This window comes from Pungitius pungitius, chromosome 1 (genome assembly GCF_949316345.1).
Source record: "Pungitius pungitius chromosome 1, fPunPun2.1, whole genome shotgun sequence".
Classification (NCBI taxonomy): Eukaryota; Metazoa; Chordata; class Actinopteri; order Perciformes; family Gasterosteidae; genus Pungitius; species Pungitius pungitius.
Window position 1 is genome coordinate 24,102,254 of NC_084900.1, and position 22,172 is coordinate 24,124,425.

At 42.5% G+C, this 22,172-nt stretch overlaps 1 protein-coding gene across 2 annotated transcripts in view; it reads left to right on the forward strand.

Annotated features, from left to right (window-relative positions):
• Positions 1-21,603, forward strand: part of tafa5l (TAFA chemokine like family member 5, like) — a 32,642-nt gene extending 11,039 nt beyond the window's left edge. The window contains exons 3-5 of one of the 2 annotated variants that reach the window (XM_062563342.1): positions 8,864-8,991; positions 17,865-17,911; positions 19,884-21,603. In XM_062563342.1, coding sequence (XP_062419326.1) covers positions 8,864-8,991; positions 17,865-17,888 — 152 coding nt within the window. In that variant the 3' untranslated portion in view covers positions 17,889-17,911; positions 19,884-21,603. The remainder of the gene's footprint in view (positions 1-8,863; positions 8,992-17,864; positions 17,912-19,883) is intronic. The other variant, XM_062563340.1, reaches the window with a different exon arrangement.
• The last annotated feature ends 569 nt before the right edge of the window (positions 21,604-22,172 follow it).

Sequence of the window (22,172 nt, forward strand, 5' to 3'; positions counted from 1 at the left end):
TCCCAACCTGTCTCCCCCTCGACGTCATGCCTTTTGTACCCCCCTTGATGAGGGAGTGAGGTTTCCATTCCCCTGATGGTGTGGGTGGAAGGCTTTTGGCTGGAATATAAACTCCCTCCACTGTCCCGCCCTTCAGCCCCTTACAATACATGACCATTAACATGGCTCAATAACAACTAGCATTAGAGAACCATTGACTGGCTGAAAATGAGCAATGTCGTATTTGTCAGAATTTCTATTAAAAAAAAAAGTTGTTTCAGGCTTGAGCTCCTATAATGAAAACCTGTTTCAGGTACAAAACACCAGACCCAGACATAGATCTTTTGTCTGCATTAGACTCTAAATTAGTCGTTGTGCCTTTGTGCCTCTTCATGTGGACTTTCCCACTTTCTCTGGTGTTTTTATAATATCCTCCTGCTCAAAGAACAGAATGTGTGACGTTTATGCACTTTCTAACATACGATTTTGTACTTTGGAGCCCCCCCGCTGTGTTATTGGACAGTATCTAGACGAGGATGATAAGAGCGATGAGGCAAAGTCCATCTGTGCCTCTGATTGGATCTGAAAGTATCACATGTATCAGATGCACCATTAGTTTCATTGCGCAATGACTCATGTTGGCCTTAATCTAATAGCCCCGACATGAGACTGTGTCACTCTCACCACACTGCTTTTAACCACCGCTCTACAGACGCCTCTCCGCGGCATATGCTAATTAACTCACAGAGAGCTATGATTACAGCAGCAGGAAATTGATTATAACTGGCTTCCCACTGCGCCACACCCTACACTACATTAATAGCCTGTGCATTAAAGATGCAACCTGTTGCTCGTTTGAGGGGCTTTCTGCTGACAACGGAATCACAAGGCTTTAAAGTGGAAGTTCCTCTCTGACCTTTTATCTCCGGGGTGTATTCAGTAACCCTGTTGAATTAATACCCCTTTTGTCCTTCTGTGCACATAAACCAAATTTACCGACTTATAGACGTGTTTATTCCTTTGTGTCTCTCACTGAGGCTTTGCTTTCCGCTGGTTTTCTCTGAGCAGTTATTGGCGCAGCAAGGGCTCACTGTCCTCTGGGTCACCTTAATATAACTCATTCACTGCAGCAGCAGCAGGAGTGCACTTCTGGCTTTCTGAGATGTGCGGATATAGAAGAGTGACCTTTAATTAAAGTTGGACCATTTACGCGGACTGACTGTCGTGAGTAATCAAAGGGCACAAACTCTGTCTTGAGGTGAGATGTGTGTTTACATGACTTTTGTGATCCTGCTATTCTTCACCTTCGGCAAATAGGATATCTTTTTTACTTTAATGTAGATTCAACACCTGGTTTGCTTTTCATTAACTTGGTTTTAATTCCTCTTTTTTAAACTTAATTAGACTAATATAATACTAATGACCTTTTCTTCCAGAGGATAGAATTCTTCGCAATTTCAATGCTTTTCCTTTTTGCAGATAATATCAGGTAGTCATGTCCTATCTGTCCAATGGACCAAAAAAAAAACATCATAGAAAATTGGTGTGGTCTTGCACTCCACACTTCGAAATTACAAAGTAATGTAAATTCCCTCTGATGTGGGTAATGCACCAATATCAAGAGAGCCATAAAAATACAAATCTCCTTTCAGCAGGGTCTGACTGCCTGAGAAAATGGATCTCCTCCAGACCAAGAGACCAAGTCCAGTTACATATGGAGCTCCTGTTTGGAAATAGAGAGTAGAGTGATATAGAGGAATTGATGCATATAACCACTAAAGGGAACGATATAAAGTTCCCCTTTCAGTTACAGTAGGGGGTCTTTTTTGCATCATGTTACCCTTTCTCCCCCCCTGTGGCTGTATTTACAGTACATTCACTGTCTAATGAAGCCAGACTGATCTAAGAAAACAAATAAACAGAATAATCAAACAAGCAGTTAGAAAATATTAATACAGAATGCCATCAAGGTGCATTTTTGTTTGCTGTGGTAAATAATAAAAGCTGATAATAATAGCAGATGTTTGATTGGGGAAACCCAATCTGCGTGAGGTGCTGTAACTTTAACATTTCTTTTGTTGGTTTTGCTTTTATTTTGTAAAGTGTGTAATCATAAGAGACAAAACTCAACAAGAGAATCAAACCCAGGATCCTGCAGATAAAAGGCCTTGCCGTCCAAAGTTATTAAAAGTAAACCAGCGGATCAATAAAGTATTTTCTTTTCTCTACTATTACATCATAAATTGGGTTTATCTTGTTTTGTCTACATTTCTGTAAAATACCTAAATATGTTAATTGTATGTTATGAAATTATGTTTACATATGTTAATGGGAATATTTTGCTTATATATGTAGTGGTGTAAAAGTATTAAATAGCAATATAATGGAAAATACTCGATTTTATAAAAAGTAACTCATAATTGTAGTCAAATATAGCACTTGAATAAATGTAAATGACAGCTCCAGAATCAGCACCATGGACAGTGCTCCCACCGATGTATTGACTCAATTCATTTGCTTTCAGACTTCCGATGTGCCCAATTTCCAAACTACATACTCTGACTGTCTATATGTATTTTGCACATACTGGAGACGTGACACTATTAATGGCTAGTTCCTATGGTCCAGATTCCCCCGGGGCGATAATGTGTAAAAGTCAACGTTTGGTTGACATCATTCAGCACACTTCTTAAAATTATGATTTAACCTTTATTGAACCATCCCATGATGACGCAATCTCTACTCTAAATGACTCATGGCCGACACGACATGGGCTCAGAGTTTCATATGACGTGCACGCATTAACCACATAACACATGGGTACAGTGTCAACTGCAGAATCATATGCCATGGAAGACTGACTGAGGAAGCAATTACAATCTCTGGTTGAATTAGCCTCCCAACCCTTCACTCCTTTTTTATAAAGGAGACATATTATGAACATTCCACTTTGATAGGTCTTCTTCATGTTAATGTGGCTGTCTGGCATATTTTTTTAATTTGAAATGATTTCCAATGAAAAATGAAATGTAATGAAATAATACTACATTAAAGACGTACAAAACTTTCAAGTAACCTTAAGGAATGTCTTGTTGCCAAGCTGTGAAAGCATTGATTTGCTGTTTGTCCTGCCTGCTTCTTTCACCTATATGTGCATTTATCTGTCGGCTCATTAGCATTAAGACCTCAAACGTTTCGTTTTGAGCAGAGCTGAAAACGGTGCTGTTAACAATGATCCTTGTGGTATTTTGACCAGATTATATTTTAGACATTGCATTCAGACCACAGAGGACATATCAACATGTGGTAAAAGGCCATAATTTGTTTATTTAATAACTTGTAGCAAATATGTTCATTAATTGGCTGCAATGTTCTATTTCAGATTGCAGTGTCAACACGTTTTGCCCAGTTGTACACAGGATTTAGTCTTATTGGCAACAGCTTGACATTAATTGCAAAAAGAGAATGGAAAAAACTGATTTCCGGCCCTATTACGCTATAAAAAAAGAATCGATATGTCTGGTGTTTGTAATATCTTCCGCAGAGCAACATCTCAACAACAAATGGTTTTAGAATGAAATGCATTTTGGAGTTTCCACCTTACTGATACTGAAAAACATTTCCTTGTGGTATTTTGACCAGATTTTATTTTAGACATTTCATTCAGAACACAGAGGACATAGCAACATGTGGTAAAAGGGCATAATTTGTCCCATTTAATTTGTTTTATTGATATCAGCCTTTCCAGCTGCCAATCCACCTGCAAGCGGTTGTAGAATAATTTCCTTTTAGTTCAAAGCAGAAAAGTGCATTAATATCTAATGTACCAACTTGAAACTACTATGAAGGTTAGTATGTCGTCTAAAACTTTGTTGCATCGGTACTATGTTACTCATTCGTCACATGCATTATCTCACAGCCCAGATTTGAAATTAAACCCACATCTTAACATGTTTTTTGAACTGTCAGTAAGAGTGTTTGGCATGCTGGTGGGGGGGGTTACAACTCAACAAATCTTGATAAGCATTCCCTCCCAGCCAGCCCGTTTGCTGGAATTTAGCGCATAGCGGTATTTGCATTAGCAAAAACCATATTGCAGCATGTTATCAGTTAGCCAGCAACGTACCATTGTGTGAGCAGAGTGGCTCAAGTGCCACTTGTCATACTGATATGCTGATGTCCGACCATGTTTGCAGTTTGACCTTTACCAGTGTAACGGGCCAACTTTCTGCACTGAGTTAAAAGTGTAGAAACTCATCTGCACAATTATAATCCCCAGCAAAAGCTTGAGCTCCTATAATGAACTTGCTTATGATGTCGCCCTTGGGGAGGACAGTGTGCTGCTGGTGGCTCGAAGGAGACAGTTGGACAAATATTGTTATCTCCCTTGTCATCCTGCTAGCATTTGCACTTTCATAATGACATACCGACAAGCTTACCTTACCCCCTCAGCGAATGAAGTACGATGTATGTGACTTACCCAGGAATTGATCGCCAGATGGCGACTGCATCGTTCCTGCAGCCTGACGCGCTTACTCGTGCTATTCCTCATTTGTTTTAATTCTCACAGCAGTTTCTCACTCTGCATCAACTTCTTTCCTTAGTCTTTTTCAACGCATGAAAAAAGACAGCCTATTTTTTTGCCTTTTTTTTCTTGTGCGTCTGTGTGTCACTGCTGTGCAGGTTTAGTCTGCACACTGCACAGGAGGATTATGTGCGTCCTCTTGCTTGTCACCCGGCTCTCACTCTAATCTGCTCCCTGGCTCTCTCCCGCTCCCGCGGCCCCTTGTTGCTATGCCACCACATCGCACTGTAATTGTATGAAGCCTGATGGCCACCGTGATAGGAGTGTGCAGGCTGCGGGGAGAAGGTTTATGTGGCGGCTGCAAGCTCCTGCAAGCTCCTCCTCACACGTTCACACAGCGATTATTGACACTAAAAGAGATGTTGAAATATTAAGCAAGAGAAAAGCTTTTATTCAGATACATAATTCAGACACACATTCGAAAAGATTTGTTGACCTCGTCTGCAGAGAGAAGCAGAGTGTCAATTGACAGAAGATTTTATTAGAGACTTTGAGACACTCTGTTTACACGTTGTCTTGATGAATTCAGTATAATAAAGATTTTATAGGACTTATTCTTTAGAGCAACAGCAATACCCACTAATGAGTTGGTCTTCTCTTCTCTAACTGATTCTTAATATGTTCATTAATTGGCTGCAATGTTCTATTTCTCATTGCAGTGTCAACACTTCTTGCCCAGTTGTACACAGGATTTATTCTTATTGGCAACAGCTTGACATTAATTGCAAAAAGAGAATGGAAAGAACTGATTTCCGGCCCTATTACGCTGTAAAAAAAAGAATCGATGTCTGGTGTTTGTAATATTTTCCACAGAGCAACAGCTCAACAACAAAATGGTTTTAGAATGAAATACATTTCTTACTGATTATAAAATCGGTTCTGCGTAACTTCTCCTTTTGATGATTTCTTGTTTAACTAGCTCGACAGACAGAAAAATAAATGCCATCTTCAAAACGAGCCCAAAAGATGGCAACAGAAACTCAGTAATTCAGAAGGTTGCTCAACAGAACCCACAGTCTGGGCTGAAGTATTGAGTCATTCACAGCTCTGCTGCTGGCTGAGTTTAAAACCCTTTTAATTTCAGACTGTTCTGTTGTCATAATTAGAACTGAAAGACCATCGGGGCTCTGGTAGCAGGTTGCGCTGCGTCGTGGACAGAGGGCTGAAAATCTGGCCGCTACAAATTGATCCATTATTGAAGCTTAATTAACATCAGCCAGAAAGCCTGTTAAAACCTGCGACAGTGTTTCTGTGCCCAGCTGAGCTAGTTAGCAAATCTCGTTGGAAACTTGGCAATAGAAGCATCAGAATTATTATGAAATTACCAGAGGGGACACACAATTTATTGTTTGGTTGCATGCTCTACTTCCCTGTGTCGTCTTTTCAACACAATGAACATGCTCTTCATCTCTTTCCTACATTTCTGAAACGGTCTCTTTTTGTTTGTACCTCATCTGAATGCATTTTACATGAGCTGCCTGTGGCTTTGGTAAAAATTTGATGTTATGTTTTACTTCTGCAGAGGCAGAATTACATCAGACTCACTGTTGTGCCTCACTGCTCGTCTCTGAGTCTCGTCTGGCAGCGCTGTGTTGTGCTGTGGAGGGAAGGGCTTGGCACTGTGCACGGGGGGGACAGATGGTCTTACGTGTGATCTGGTTGAAGGTCCAGAAACCGTAGCCCAGCAGGGACGCTGGCAGCTGACGAGCATGGCCCGACGTCCGCGGTGCCTCTCTGGGCCCCCAACAATTCCTGCAACAGGACACCCGGGTGTCAAACCAGACTGTCTCTCTCTCTCTCTCTCTCTCTGTCTCGCTCTCTCTCGTCCAATCACCACAGCCAGCTGGTTCACCTCTGCTTCAGCACGCTGCCACCATTGCAAACAGGCCCTGAAATCATATTCAAACCGACACTTATCATAATAAAATCAGAATGATTCTCCGCCGTTTGCATAATAGCAGCATGTAAATGATACTGTTAGATGGAAAAATAGCAGCAGACAGATATTTTTCAGGCATCTTCCGCTCCGAGGCTTAAAGTCTACTTCGGATGCTGTATCTGTGCGTGTGGGTGGTTGTACTTTATAAGCTTTTAAAATGCTGCCATAATCGTGCGTGCCAACATATTGGACGGAGAGGTTTGATGGATAGGGACAAGCAGAAAGCCAAACTGCAGCGTTGCCGTTTTGCAGCTGCTTGTGTTTTTCCTGATGTTGATGAAGTTGTCACGGCAACGCTCTAATCCCAACCAACGCTGCAACGAAACGTTCGGCGGTTCACGGCAAAGGGAGAAATGTATCAAGTCATCATAGATCAAGTCACACTGTCATGGATGGCATTGAAAAAGTAACAAGGGCGAGATACCGAGGGCCTGACACTGAGGCAGCATTCAAAAGCAGCATTTATTCTAGCCAGCCTCCTACTGGCTGGGCTGATGCACTCCACGGTTAGTCAGCAATCCCGCCACTTTGCCAGCTCAGCGTTTTTATTCTGTGCCCCTGGAAATTGAGTTTTGCTGCCCCTGTAATGTAGTCAAAACTACATCTGCAACTGGCTGATAAATCTTCGCTTTGTTGCGCCTGACGGATGGCTGTGAAAATGAAAATTTCACCACCGCATGTTGCTGTGTCAAGAGCAAGGTCACTTTAGATTTTCTCCCCCGCTCACCGAGGAACCTCTGCGCAGGGTGAAGCCGAATTGAATACATCTTGTGTTTTAATATTTACATCAGCCTGTTGGGTGCAATGAGATGACACGTTTCTGGATTGTTTTGTTCCACTACTGCCTCACTGCACCATGATTGCAAAAGCATGGCTCCTCCTCCAGTGTGTCAACAATATCTATTATTTCCTGATAGAATGGCTTTATATCTACAGACCGATAATTGTGTGTGTGTATGGGCTTGCAGTAACATACATGATGGGTGGTTTAATAAATACCACAAGATGACAGATCTTTATAGCAGCAGTCGGGATGTGAGACTCCAAAGAGCCATTTCGGACTGTTAACAAGGCCTGGACCAGGAATACCTAACAGCAAAATGTCACAAGGCCTCCTTTGCCCCAGCTCCTCCTCCTCCTCCTCCTCCTCCCTCCCCCTCTCTCCCGTTCCCTCGGCTCACCAGTGGACATTCAAAGAATTGTGCTCCTCTCTTTCAATTTGCCGAGCGCGTCACCTCGTTCCACAATGCGTCGCCCCGAGGGGGACCGCCGGGTGGAGGCAGGAGTGGCGGCCTCGGCCAGGTCCGCAGAGAGCCGATAACCTTTTGGTGTTGCTTTTGCACGCTGTGTAAAGAACAATCAGAGCTTATCAGCATCGACTACAGGCGAATGCTAATTCAATGTCATGCAGAGAGACTGCAGAGGGAGGAGGGAGAAGAAGAGCACCAGTGGCTCTGTCTGCAGCAAGTTTTAAGGAGAGCGAATGCTGGTGTTTTACTGCTTTTCTTTCTGTGATGCACCTCTTTAATCTGCATTTTGAAAAAGTTACTGCTATTCAATTTGTGCAAACGCATTAGCAGAAAATAACCTGAGAGATGACATGTTTATGGTTATCATATACAGTAACACCTTTGCCCATAATCAAGACAAAAGTAATTCTCCCTGCAGAGGTGAACATTTCATGCCATCATTATATCTGCAGAAATTCAGAGCAGTTACAATTATAGCACTGCTGTTCTGTTGCAATTTTATTTTCTGTTCATTTTCCTGGTTTACTTGTCGGGAGGGTCTGCAATCTGCATGCTTGCCATCCCAGTCGTTTTCTCTGATCACCTCAAAAATATTATTTTGATAACGTCTTGCCTTCATGGAGGATACAAAGGAACCATCAAACCACTTGAATATCTCACAGATACAACCACAACAGGTTTTGAGCACACAGTGAAGAACAAACTGCTTACTGGAAAATAAATGATGCTCTAAAATTGGACAATGACTTTTAAAAACTGGAACATTTTACCTAGAATTAGACGTAATAAGCTTTCAAGAGTAGTATTAAGTGCTGCAAAATGTCAAAAGGAAGAAACGATCTGACCTCGCAGCTGCAGTGAAAGCTAGCATTAACATGAGAGTAATTTATGTGCCACCATCTGGTCTGTAAAGGTTACTACCACCGGCGATTCATACATGGGGCTTCAACAACGACCTAATTAAAACACAACATGCTTTTAGACACATCAACCAACATATGAACAACCTATCTGTGTGGCGAGCATGAAGCCAAAAATGTTAACAATTTGAAGTCTCTCTCTGCGACTCTAACTTGCCTCTTTTGCCCTCTTTGTCTTCCGCTCTGCCAGCGCGCATTGTGCGGAGTCGCCAGTGGTGCGAGATGGCTCCCTGCCTGGAGGGGGAGGTCTGCAGCTACCTGTTCAACCGATCCGGCTGGACCTGCACCAGGGGCAGTGGTCCCATCAAGACCGTCACGGTAATTTACAAGAAGAGAAGGGAACGTGTTGATTTAACGCAATCGCACACCTTTGTCAGCGCTGGTAGTGGTACGTGAGGTCAGGGCGGGAGACGGCGGACAGCTACCAAGCTTTGATGGACGGCATCGATAAAATGCTTTCTCTGGCTTGACACTCATTATAATTCATAATATAATTATGGCGCGCACAATTGCGCAACTAAATCATCGTTTTGTTGGGACAATAAACAGAAGACAATACAACTTACTCAACAATATATAAAGGATGTATAGGCTAGATCAGCTCTGCACTGCTAATACCTCATTAGCATCGACAAAATGCATTCCAATCTTTGACAAACCAAACTCCATCTTAGTATTTCTCCCAATTCTAATGAATCATTTTAAATTGTTGTATACGCTTGATTAAGCAAGAGATCCCACATTTTATGTATCAGTGGGATCAAAACAGTTTTAGCCGACAGTCAATGACCTCTCCCTGACTTTGCAAGAGATTTAAATGAACACAAGACATGTTACATTTTTAAAGCCTCCAATATGGTGTCATCTGGTCCTCTGTAGGCTCCTCTAACAGAGCAACATGCATCCAACGCCTCAGAGCTGCCAATGCCGCAGTGCTGACTGAGGCTTTGCTCTTAGATCAACTCTCATCTGATTCAGGATGTACAAAAGATGTACAAAGCAAACGATGGCAGTCTGAGGGAGGGTTCACTTGATCTTTTACATTTTTGTGCCAGTATGAAAGAAGAGCCAATGTGAATGTTTGAAAGCCTCGAGTGGGGGGGGGGGGAAATAAACAAAGAAAAACCAGAGATGACAGGGTAGATCAGGAGCTGGAGAGACTGCTGTCCTCAGAATCAGGTACACAAGGCCGAAGGTCAACCTGTGACTGGATCCCTTGATTTTTCCCTCTCGCTTCCTTTTATCTCCCTCACTTGCTGTGTCTTTATCTCTCTCGCTCCTCCGCCTCCTCCGTCCAGCAGCCCTGGGCAGCTGCGTCACATTTCATGCACGCATTCCCATCGTGCCGTAATCTACCCTGACAGCACACTTAGGTTAGTGTTTTGCTTACACACAAAGAAATGTCGATTTTTTTTGTTTCACTGCATATTCTCAGTAAGATGTTACCGGAGAGATTTTCACTGCAGAAGTTAATCACAAGTGATGCTGGTTTCTTTGGGTTTGGGGGCGGTTGAGGGCTATGTAGCCGCGGGACCACTGGTCAAGCTCTGTGTGGACACACCTCTGTGCAAGTATCTTGAGTGAAGAGAGCGGGTTCTAATCGTCAGAGCGCCTGTCTTCGCATGCCCGTAATTACATTGCATTGGAGCACTCAGTGTGACAACGTGGGTTTCTGAAAGCTAATAATGGCTGCACTCATTATCCATGTGGTGGTGCGGAGGCTTGACGTAGGTGGAGATAACCACTGAATTAAAGTGACAAATGTACCTGACCGTGGGCAAATCATGCATCTAATAAAGCATATGTCATACTGCCAGGTTCTGTTAAACATATATGAGATTGGGGTTTGATAGTTTATCAAATCTAAATCCAGTATAACATTCACTTATAAAATCTATAGCTTTCAACACGTGTGAGGTTATATGCAACCAAGGTGAAAAATGACTCAAAGATCCCATTTCGATTTGTGTTCTGACTGCTGAGAGAAACACTTCGGTTTTGTGTGGCAGCCTAATTACTGCTCACGACCTGTAGCTACAACGTGACGCTGAGATAAGCAGCAGAGAGAAGTGAAATGTTAATCAAATGATTCTGACACGTTGAAAGTACTGACGTGGCCCATCGGCGTTCACATCTTATTTTCACAAGCTCCGCAACGTTACAACACATTATTATTCTCATCTTGTCAGCAGCTTGGTCAGCTGCCCTCTAATTCCAAACCTTCTGATTTAAAAACAATTTCATGTTGTTAGAGGAACTACCGTGATTAATATTTACTGCCAATGGCAGATGCTCTGTGCCAAAATTCTTGACTTTTAACCTTTAACCGCTAACTCCTTCCACAGGCTGCTAACTGGCCTTCAAGGGAAAGATGAATATTTCAATAGATTAGACCTTCAATTCTTTCAGTTTTGAAATCTTCAAAACTAAAAGTTCTATTAGTCATTTTAATTTAGATGGATAAAGTTAAATGGTTCATTTGAACATTTTAATGAAAATTCTAATGACCTCTAAAACAGCATGAAACAAAATCAACTGTGGAAGACTATTAAGGAGATTGTTTTAAAGGCTTTGCGTATGTAACTCTAAAATTGTGTATAAACACATAAACATTGTAAGAAATGTCTTAATAGCAACATCGCCACTGCACAACACTAAACCACGCTGACAGCCCCACGGTGGCACCGCCAGGTCACACGCTCCAGCCTAACCTGCTAATGGAGTTTGCATATGCAGCCCTCTCTCCACTGCCAGCTAGCCATTAATATGAACCTCAAGAACCCCCCCCCCCCCAACAGGCTGGCAATTTGTCTTCACTAGTGAGCCGCTGAAGGGCCTGCATATGATATTCTCCCTGGTGCAAGTCGCAATTTGAGCAGACTGGGTCGAGGTGCTATTAGGTTGGTTTCATGCACTTGACGGGGCGTGGGGGGGGGGGGGGGGTCGACTTAGGTTACACAAGAGCACAGTAGGGTGTGTCTTTGTGAATGCATGGGGGCTGAAAATGGCTCAGGTGGGAAATTGACTCACTAGACAGACAGTCCTAAATATTATGTCCTTGGCTTTCAAATGTGACATCACAGGCCCAAGAGAGCGCTTAAACTATGAAAGTTACGCTCTTGAAACCCTCATATTTTCAGGCTGCGGTTTCATGTGCATTCCTTCGCTCAGTCGACGTTTGCCGGTGACTTGGAAAAGGAAAAATCTTGCTGCACACCCACACAACAAATGCCCCTTGCTCAGCTAGCTGGTGGTCTGGAGAGGACAGGAACAGTTGCAGTTGGGAGTTTTATTGCCAAACTAAAGCAGAGTTTTAAAGGAACTCTCTCTCTCACACACACAAACACACACACAAAGCTTGTCTTTTGAAAGGAAAAACATATATAAGACACAGCATCTTGATTTGCACATGGAGCAAAACGAGGGAATGAAAACCCAAATTCAAGACAAATCATCACCTCTCATGGAAGAGGTGAGAAAGTTCCACAGTGTCGTTGCGTTACACTTGCTAGCGAACCCGTTATAAAGGCATCAATGTGTACGACAAACGGCAACGCAGCCAAGTGATGTGTCGCCATGGTCACTGCTTTGCTGGCAGCCCATCTGACCAGAGACAGACTTCTAATGAGCTGGCTTCTCAAAGTCAACACAGCGCAGCCGCAGGCTCCGTCAGCAACTGTTTGTGCGCCCCTCTTTAAAATGAATTGTTGATTAGCTGAGGTCGAAGAGTGGGGATGACAGATTTTAGTGTGATGGAGGAGAGAGGATGTGGTGTCCAAGTAAGGACAAATAGTGAGTAATAAGATTTAACAATGTCCAAAATTAAGGCATTTATTTTATTGGAGTGAGCTATTTTAAACTGTGCAACAAGCAGGGGGAAATAGTGTGCAATTATTCACAATACACCTGATTAAAAGATGAAAAGACTTCTATATGCAATGCTTTCATGCTGCTGATGTAACAAGTCTAGACAGAAGACATTAGTGCACCAGAAGCAGAGGTTCCTTTCCTTTACTAATGCATTATCTTAAGAGCCTTTGTGTTCCTGTTTTAAACAACAAATTTGATTCAAACAGCACTTGAAACGACCTGTGCCCACTGTTGGCTGCGTGCCAATAAAAACCAATAAGGCCGCAGTTGGTATCAAATGAAGCAAGTTCTGAAAGTCTGAATGCTGCCACATTCCTTTATTTCATGATGACCTCCCCCCAGATCTACGTCTGTCTAAACGACTCACAGCTACGACCCCGTAAAATCAAGGCAGCTTTCACAAGTTCCTCTAGTAACCTTTCGGCTTGTTTTAGCCTACTTTAACCTTAGTTTTCTTTTACATTTGCCTTGACTCCTATCTTTTATGTGCCTTCAGAATACATTTCCGCCTTCAGACTGGTATCCTCAGTGAGATGCCACGTTGAGATAAAGGTGGACCAGAAAAATGAAATCCCTTTGATTAGGCGACGTAGCGCTGTGCCCAGCAGCATTTATTAAGACTTAATACAAGACATGCCAGGAGACGGGGAGGAGGTTGCTTCTTCAGTTGTAGCTCCTCATACTGCTAGCTCTGAAGGGTGCATACTAAAAAGGTGTCCCCGGTAAGAGGATGTTTTGTCAATGGTCTTGTTTCCAACACAGTGGAGAAATATTAAATGAGGAAATCCAAACTAGAAATTACAGAAATGTTTGCAGCTTCCAAATGAATTGTAGAAATTCGGCCAGAGTGTTTTCAAATATCCCATTTGCAGGCTGTGCAGGGTGCGCTTTCAGACTCGTTGGCTGTTGAAATTATTCAATTCTGAGCACCAGCAAGTACAATTCAACCATCGCGCACCAGTAATAGAATGTGTTTCAGCAGCAGTGGGTTGAAATAAAAAGAAGTCAACAGTATCTGCAAAGAGAGATGCAGATCTCAGACAAGCATATCTAGATTTCTTCTTACTGTAAAAGACCTCACCGCCATGCGTCGTTTGACAAAAAGAAAAAGAGCAATTCCTGCGTGTCTGCTCTGTGTCTTGCTGGCTCCAGGCTTTCACTCACATTGCTGTTGGTGTAGTGATGCTGCTCCTGTCATATTGTATCTGACAGCCTCCCTCTGGATCCTCGGGGATAACATATTGTAGCCAGCCGCGGCGCCTTGGGACGTGCGCTTATAAGACGACTGACGCTCACACATGCAACGCAGGGCAGAGGTTACGCTCGATAAGCAAATATCCTCTTTATTTCAGTTGCATTAAAGACGTCCCCTATTCATCAAGCGGAAGAGAAAAATGCACTGCCTTTGTTTCAGCTCAACCGTTTGTCGGATTCGGTGGCACCATCATCCGTCTTGTGGAGATAGCTTGTTGACTGATGCAGAAAATGTATTGAAATAGGTTGGATTGATAGAGATGTACCGAGAGCCCTTCCATTGCCCGTCTTTTCATTTTGTGATATCAACATACACAGAAAGTGACATACACAGTACCTAATGTGGCCTCTGGCATTCATTCACAGGGCATTAAAAAGAAAGAACACCTCCTTTTTTGTGTCGTTCTGTTTCAGCCTATTAAAAGATGCCCATGTTCCACTCGCCCCTCACACACTCACCTCCTGTGTGTCTGAGACCCAGTGAACATGGCCCCTTCTGCCGTCTCCTTCAGCTCGCTTTACGGCGCTCCTCTGTTTGAAGTTCTGTCCCCGCCAGCCTTTGAACTGCCATGTGAGTTTCACCCGGCACAATGCTCGTCTCCGCAGCTTCGCCTGGTGTGAAATTGTCAGAACCAACCAGGACACATTTCCACACAGTTTTTTTTTTGCACTCCCATGTAAAGCAGAACGCTTATCAGCGGTCCGGACACGTTCAAGCGCTCCCAACAAGATCCTGTTTTACTTTCTGGTGCAGCACGCCAACGTTCTGCTTGAGCTGAAAAACATAATACAAAGCACAATATCATTTGGGGATTTGTGTTTATGTCTTTAATCTAATGCTCATGTACACTTTGTGTTCTCTTATCTCAAAATGATTTATTAAACAGCTTTGTTTACCTGTTGCTCTGCAGGTTTCATTCACATGATCAACTTAGATATGATGCATTTTAATAGAGCAAATATATTAGGGATTTTTGAAGATACATAAAATGTTGCATTTTCCTTAATTACCGTACCGGTGTTTTTGTTAGTTTTAGCCTCATTACTACACATTTACTTCACAGCTAACAAATCAAAAAGCTAATTTCCCTGTTTTACAAATTGTCCCCTTTCATCTCATACATCTTTTGCTTTCCCTTGATTTTGGTTAGGAAAATCGATGCCCAGCCTCTTTTAGACTTGACTAGACTTAATTTGTATTCTCTACCCCAATATCACGTCTGCATATAAAAAAATTTAAATGAATGTTTTATTGTACTGCTGACTTTTCAAATTAATCTGCACACATCGAGCAACGGTAATGTTAGCAAGAAATGTTCAATGCAATTTGATTTGTATATTGTTTGGAAATGAGTGTGAAGTAAACTATGCATCATTTATTGTCAATGTAAAATATTCCTTTACCACTGAATCTAAATGTCTACCTGTAATGTAAACTATTGGGGTTTACAGCCCTGCTGATTCTGCTCTCATCAATCTCATTTCAAGCAGCAGGCCTCTGCTTTTAGGACGATACCCAGCAATGAACTGCACACACACACAAAGTTAGCAACTAGCTCCAGGTGACCAGAGACATCCAAATGAATACCAATGTTGTTTTATGTGTATAAACGTAATAGTTTTCTAACCATAATGACTTGTATAGGTCAAATACCATGTCAGTGTAGAGTTGACAACTGCCTTATAGAGAAAAGTAAAATGAATGAATGCAACTTTTAAGTGCCAAAACATAAAAAAATATATTATATTTCTACTCTTACCTCAGTAATAGTTTTGATATTGGCCATTTCTGTGACTGCGTATAGTATTATATAGGAAATAAGCAGGGATCCTTTTGTGCATCAGGCTGTGGGCATGAGGCATCCACTCAAGGTCTTCAGTAGGATGTAGCTACGCTTGTTAGTCTAATAACACCAGTGGCTGTTAGTGACTGGGACCTCTGAGTCTCCAGCTGATGAAATCAACAAAACCCTGTGCAGGAGTCCGCTTGTTAGTAGAGACCCTGGGGAAGGGCTTTTAGTTGCTGCAGCGATGGCCCGCCTCCATAATGGCTGGGTGGGCCGCTGATGAGAATTTTTTGGCTCGAAGTGCCACCAAATATGTCGCCTCTGCTTTGTGTCGCCCTGAGGACGGGAAAAACGTGCAGACACACTGATGTACCTGCAGTGGGTCTCCCTCCTCTCTCCCAGCAAGCACTGCTACCTCGGCTGAGGATTTTTATTTGTGTAACAAATACTGTATCTTAAAAAATACTTCTGATCCTCCAGTATGCTGTAATGGTATCGGATAAGGCAGGAAGTTAATTGAATCCTTTAATATTTTGGCAATCATCGCTGGCATCTCACTCAGAGATCCAAGCAAGTACACCTCATTTGAACTGTGGAAGTTTATCACTTCTGCACACAGTGCTTGATGTTTACAGGTGGCGATGAGACATTGGCACCCCGAGCTCAGAGAAGAGGCCCAAATGTTCCAATTTTAGCAACATAAGCAATTAGAGATGTGCTTATTGGTGTGCCGAGCGCTTTCTCTCGCTCTCTCTTTTTATCCGTGAACATCCCTCGTGCCAGCGGGAAACTAATTTGTCTCCGAACGTCCTTGGATTCCTGGGTCGTGAACACCATAGGTGGTGAGCACTGTTTACTGGTGTGCAGGGCAGGCAAAACAGACGGCTCGGTCTCTTGCATAGGTCGTCCCGTGGGGGCCGAGCTCACCTTGTTACCCTTTTAATTACAAGGAGCAGTTAATAGTGCCGGTCTCTCCTGCCGCCTCAGCACTCTGCTCCGACTTCAAGATCCCTCCAATCGATTGCTTAGAGTCCGACTGAGACGGGGAGTCGAGGGAGGGGACGGGGGTGGGGGGTGGGGGGGCAGCGCAGGTGCATTCATGATGGTTTTTGGAGAGAAACCAAACAACGCACTATTTTCTTTAGTGGAACCTTTGGGGCGGCTGTATCAATATCTACTCTCCCGCCTTATTTTCTGTGTATGTTTGGAGGGATAACAAGGTATTTGGGTTCCTTTTGTGCATTCCCTCTTGCCCAGTTTCACCTCTCCCACATTTCCGCTCCCCCGAAAATGAATGTAATCAAAAAGCAAATGGTTTGCTCTGCAGATTCTATTGTGCGCTTATAAGCTTTTATCCCGTGCAACCCCCCCCCCCCCCCCCCCAAACCTCTCCCCGAACCACGCCGTGCTGATTTCTTCTCTTGTTTTGATTTAAAGATGCAGTGGAAGTACTTAGCATTTAGATGACATGCTGCTGGAGAGGTGTGATGGATCAGCGCCTCTTCCGAGTACTGAATTTCTTTGACAGCGGCGGGGCCGGTCGGACAGACGGAGCGACTGATCGCAGGAGGACGGGCCGCGGCGGGCAGCAGAATACCAAGTCCACATCGCTGCCGCAGATAGCCTGGCACAGCCGACGGGAGAGCGGCAGCAGCAGCGGCTGCTGCAGGGAATGCCAATTTGCTGCCCAGACGGGCGTCTTGCCTCGGCTCCTCTGATTGGCTAAACAGACCATTAGCTTTGTGATTATGATTAGCCGAGTCATTATCTACACAAAAGTGGCTCATTCACCAATATCAAGAAGGCAAGGGAGCTGTTTGCTTCCTCCGGTCAAGGGGAAAACTGCATGTTTTCATGGGCTCTCCTGAAGATGAATGTAGGAGGCAGGAAGTGGTTGCTCACAGAGAAACAAAGTGTAGCGCTGTTTATCAGCGTACCCTACAGCAAATGTGCTCAAAAATGTTCTTTCTGTGTGATGCCATTGATGGGAGAAAGGAAAAGGTCTCTCGGTCGTTAACGCCGATGATGAGGTAGCCATTACTCGCTCGTATTGTCTGGTTGAGGAGAGAAAACGGCGTCCTCAGAGGTCATAAAAACTGGAAGGGGGAAAAAAAATATCCTTCAGCTTCTATCGTCTTGCCTTTTATATAATTGGCAGACACGCCATCTGTGCTTCTGAATGGACATATGCTGCTCTGCGTCTGAGGCAAATATGCTGAGAGAAAGTTGATTAAAAGCTTAGTTAAAGTTGGCCTCTGACCTTCTACTTTTCTGTTCCAGCCTTTGCCCAAGGAGCCGTCGTAGGATGCAGAGAAAACAGCAAGTATGTGAGTTCTTACATGATGTACTTCTTCTAATTTGCATACTATCTGTGTAACCTTGCTTTAGTTAACTTTGGCATACAAGCAACGCTAGACACTTTGATGGTTCTACCCATGTAGAAAGCATAAATAACAACTCCAAAGGGAAACAGCAGAAACCCGGCCTTAATTTCAAGTGGATTAAGAGTCCCGGGTAGCGCAGACCTGCGATGAATGAGACACTAATGTGTATCCGCCATGTGCTTTTCAGTACCACTCAGTTGAAATAAAAATTGTCCAGAGACACAATAGGATCCCTTATTTCTCAGTAAACATTCGCTTTGATGGAGCAACAGAAATGGGAAATCAAAGTGGTTTGATGGAAGTGTTGGGATGGTAACTAAAAAGAGCCACTGTGGCTACATGAAAGGGAGAGGCTACTTCATCAGTCCAGGTTCCTGTTTAGGACAATGATATAAAAAACACATGTGTGTATATATATATATATATATATACTGTATATACATGGAAGGATGTTTCTGACAAAAGAAATAACTGAAGGAAAAAGGTACATTTTAGAAAAAAACGTTTTTAAATGGCATCGTGACAGATTCCTGGTGAATTCTGTATCAAGCAGTAGTCAGGAGTTGGATAGCCGTAGATAACTTCATTTATAAAAAGAAAATGTATTTTCCCTTAAAAAATATATATATATATATATAAAAAGATTAAAACTAAATTTCCCTTAAAGAACATTGCCTGAGAAAAACAGGCATTTGGAATCTGCATGCTTTATGTCTCCTCGCCAATATTCTAAGATTGATATCCCCTCTTGCACCGAGAAAACAAAATGAATCACACACAATTACCATGGACAGGGAGAAAGGGAGAATTGGGGGTGTCATAAATATGTATTTGCCTGCTCTGGGAATTTGTGCAATTCTGTGTGGATTTGCCAACTCATATTTAAGTGTCTGAATGATTTATATGGCCGGTCTTGGGTGCCACAATTGTCCACTCTCACTGTGAATCTTTTATGTCTTAACATTTATGGATACATCCATACAACATATTCATGGCAGCGTTCTATTAACATTGCAATGGCTTTCTTGATCAAATGATTGGCTCAATGAAGTCATTAGCTCCAGCATTTCATTGGAGGTGAAATGTATTTCATGTGCAAAGGAATATATCAGCACACACACTGTCACGGTTTGGTCTCTCTTCCTGTTTTAGTTTGAAGTTTCATGTTCCTTGTGGTCTTGGGTTAACTTCACTTCCTGCCTTGTCCTGTGATTGCCTGAGTGTTTCCACCTGTGTCCAATCACCTGCACCTCCCTTGTGTATTTAAGCCCCGTGTGCCTGTTGTCCCTTGTCGCGTCATTGTCCATGTCAGTCCTCGTTGGTGCACGTTCCGTTAGATTTGTGTTGAATAAAGAGCACATTTGTAAACTTGTATCCTGCATTTGAGTCCTGCCTGCCTGCCCCAACCTGCACCCTCGACACACCTGACACACACTGATGGATCAATGCTTTTAAAGAACCATTCACACAATACCATTTGTAAATGCCCAGATAAAACCCCCTTAAGACATGGAATACCTCAAAATGTTTCCGTTTTAGAAATTTTAATGAATTATTTAAATGAATATTAAAATCTGATATTGATATTAGATATTTTTTAAATATATTTAACAGAAGCAGAGAATGAAAAAACATATTTTAAGCTCTGATTTAATTCTTAATGTGTTTAGTCGTGTGTAGAGAAAATACAGGGAGGCTGCTCTGATTATTACTCTAGTTTAGGGTTAAAAAAAAGAATAATATCCTAAATACCTTCATTAATTAAACTGAATTCATCTTTGTATTAAAAACAAATGTTTCAGAAATATTTACGTACCCAATGTTTGATCTTGTATGAATCCCATTGTGACGTTTATGTTAAAGTGCTTGTACGAGGTGAGACTTTGACCTGGCTTCTTTCTCTGTTCCTCTGCAGATTCATAGTCACCCATGTGCTGCCGCAGGAAAGATCAATCTCTACACCAGAATATTGTGTCCATTCCCCAATGAGATTCCCAAACGTAATACAGGTTTGACCTTCAATACTAAAATAAATAAATAGTGATAATCCAGAGTTCCTCAAATGGCCACAGTGAAAGACCGTGGGCAGACACTTCTGAGGAGTCTCAGTGAGCAGCATGCCACGCCATCGGCATTGAATCTTCACTGCAACCAAATTTGTGGACAAATCACAGAACTGAAATCCCTGTGAGGAACGTTTATCGCCGGGGCGGTGGAATATTCATTGACGTACTTTGACGTTTGTTTTTGTTCTTGTTATCCAACATCGGCTTCTGGAAGATTTTTTTGTACCTTTGTGGCCTGGCTTGGACTTGTTAGAAGGTCTTTCAGAAGTCGACACCGTTCATCTTCTTTATATCCTTGCCACGAGGGCACCCGGGGTTCTACTCCAGCCAAGTCTCCTTGACGACAGCTTACTGCTGAAGAGTAATGACTCTGCAGGGGTTGAGCCAGCCCGTATTGTCCTTTGGATTCCTTCTCTCATTTGGCTGATGGGTGAAACTTTACACCTCTGCATATTCACACACAGGACGGAAGGTTGTGAGAAAGCATGGAGGTCTCTTGGGACGTCACAGAAGGGGCGACAGAGATGCGTGGACTTGATGACGGAGGTCGCGATGGTGAAATGTGGACATTTTGAGCGTCTAAGCTTATAACTTTATGTGGTGCCAACATAGAATAGAACATTAGTTTTTTGTCAATGAACCTCACACATCTTGTACACACCACCAGGAGCATTTAGCAGATGTGAACCCCTGGCTCATGTTAATGGTCTGTTTGTTTGTGCGCACGTGTTTTTGCATCTCTCCACGTGGGAATATATGTGGCTGTGCGCTTGTGTGCGTGCACATCCAGAGATACACTGTGAAATAAGTCATATCCAATGCATCACTCATAAACTTGTATATTTTTGGGACATGCCCAGGCCAGAGCTCACCATCTGGCAAGACAAGCATTTGATTTTTTTTTGCAGATGTTGGATTGCATTTGAATGTTCATGTGTGAATCCCTGGTATTGACTATTCTTTTCTTCCGTGTGTTTTATTTAGTACATAGAGATATTTATATTGAAGGTGGGGGACGGGGCGGGGGAATTCGAGGACAGATCTGCAGTGTGACGCGGAAGTTAAACTCTGTAATTAATATCAGTTCATGCGTGATTAAATGTATTTAGAATCCATATCTAAATTGATTATATTTTGATATGAAATGCTGGACGTGCTATTTGATGATTTCATATGCTTGATATATTTGAAACAATGTATATATACATATATATATTCAATTAATGTATTTTATGTTATGTGGGTCTCATTTCAAGCAGAGGTAATGCAAAGGAGAAGCACAAGAGGCATTCTTCTAGTAAATGCAAGAGGTGGACAAATTAACACGAACACCAGCAAGATATTACAAATACACAATGAAAATGAAACGCAACTTAAATAGCCTTCACATAGCAATTGTTTGTATCAGGGCAATTACAATAGATCTGCACAGGTGTTCCTGTTAATGTGTCTACACCCTTTTTTTATTTTTTAATTATTTGTACTAAAACATTGTGTACAACTCCATCTTAATGTATGCATTTGAGGATATAAAGAGAGCGTCCGCTCCTGGGTGCTGAGGAGTGTGTACTAGGTGTGTGTGCGTGACTGTTTTCCAGATCAGCTGTTGTCTGTGAGTATGAAAATACCAATTTCCACAGGATCCCATACCTTTTGATTTCAGGCGGCCTTTATCTACAGCGTCTTATATTTGCACTCGCCGTAAATGAATTGCCCCCCTGAGTGATTGTCAACGCAGGAACTGCTGCGGCAAGTCGCACACAACACGGCAAAGGCAGATTAAATCTAGCTTTATCGATGAAAAGAAACAACAAATATCTCGGACCTCTACTTGCAAAATGGTCGAATAAATGTGGGTGGGAATTTATACCAGCATATATAATGAAACTAATGAAACTCTGCGAGTTCTATCACAGAGCCGCTGACACTGGGGTGCACGAGTGACTGTCCCTGGTTAGGGCTCTAAATGCCTTTTGGGGTCTACGTGTAAAAATCGTATTCTTTTATTTCCCACAGTGCTTATTTTGGAAGTGGATTTGCCGGAATACTACAGTAGTACAGCTCAACTATTTCCCAAACAGGGACATCGCAACCACATCTGAGACAAACTGTAACAATAAAATAAAAGAGTGTTCTTG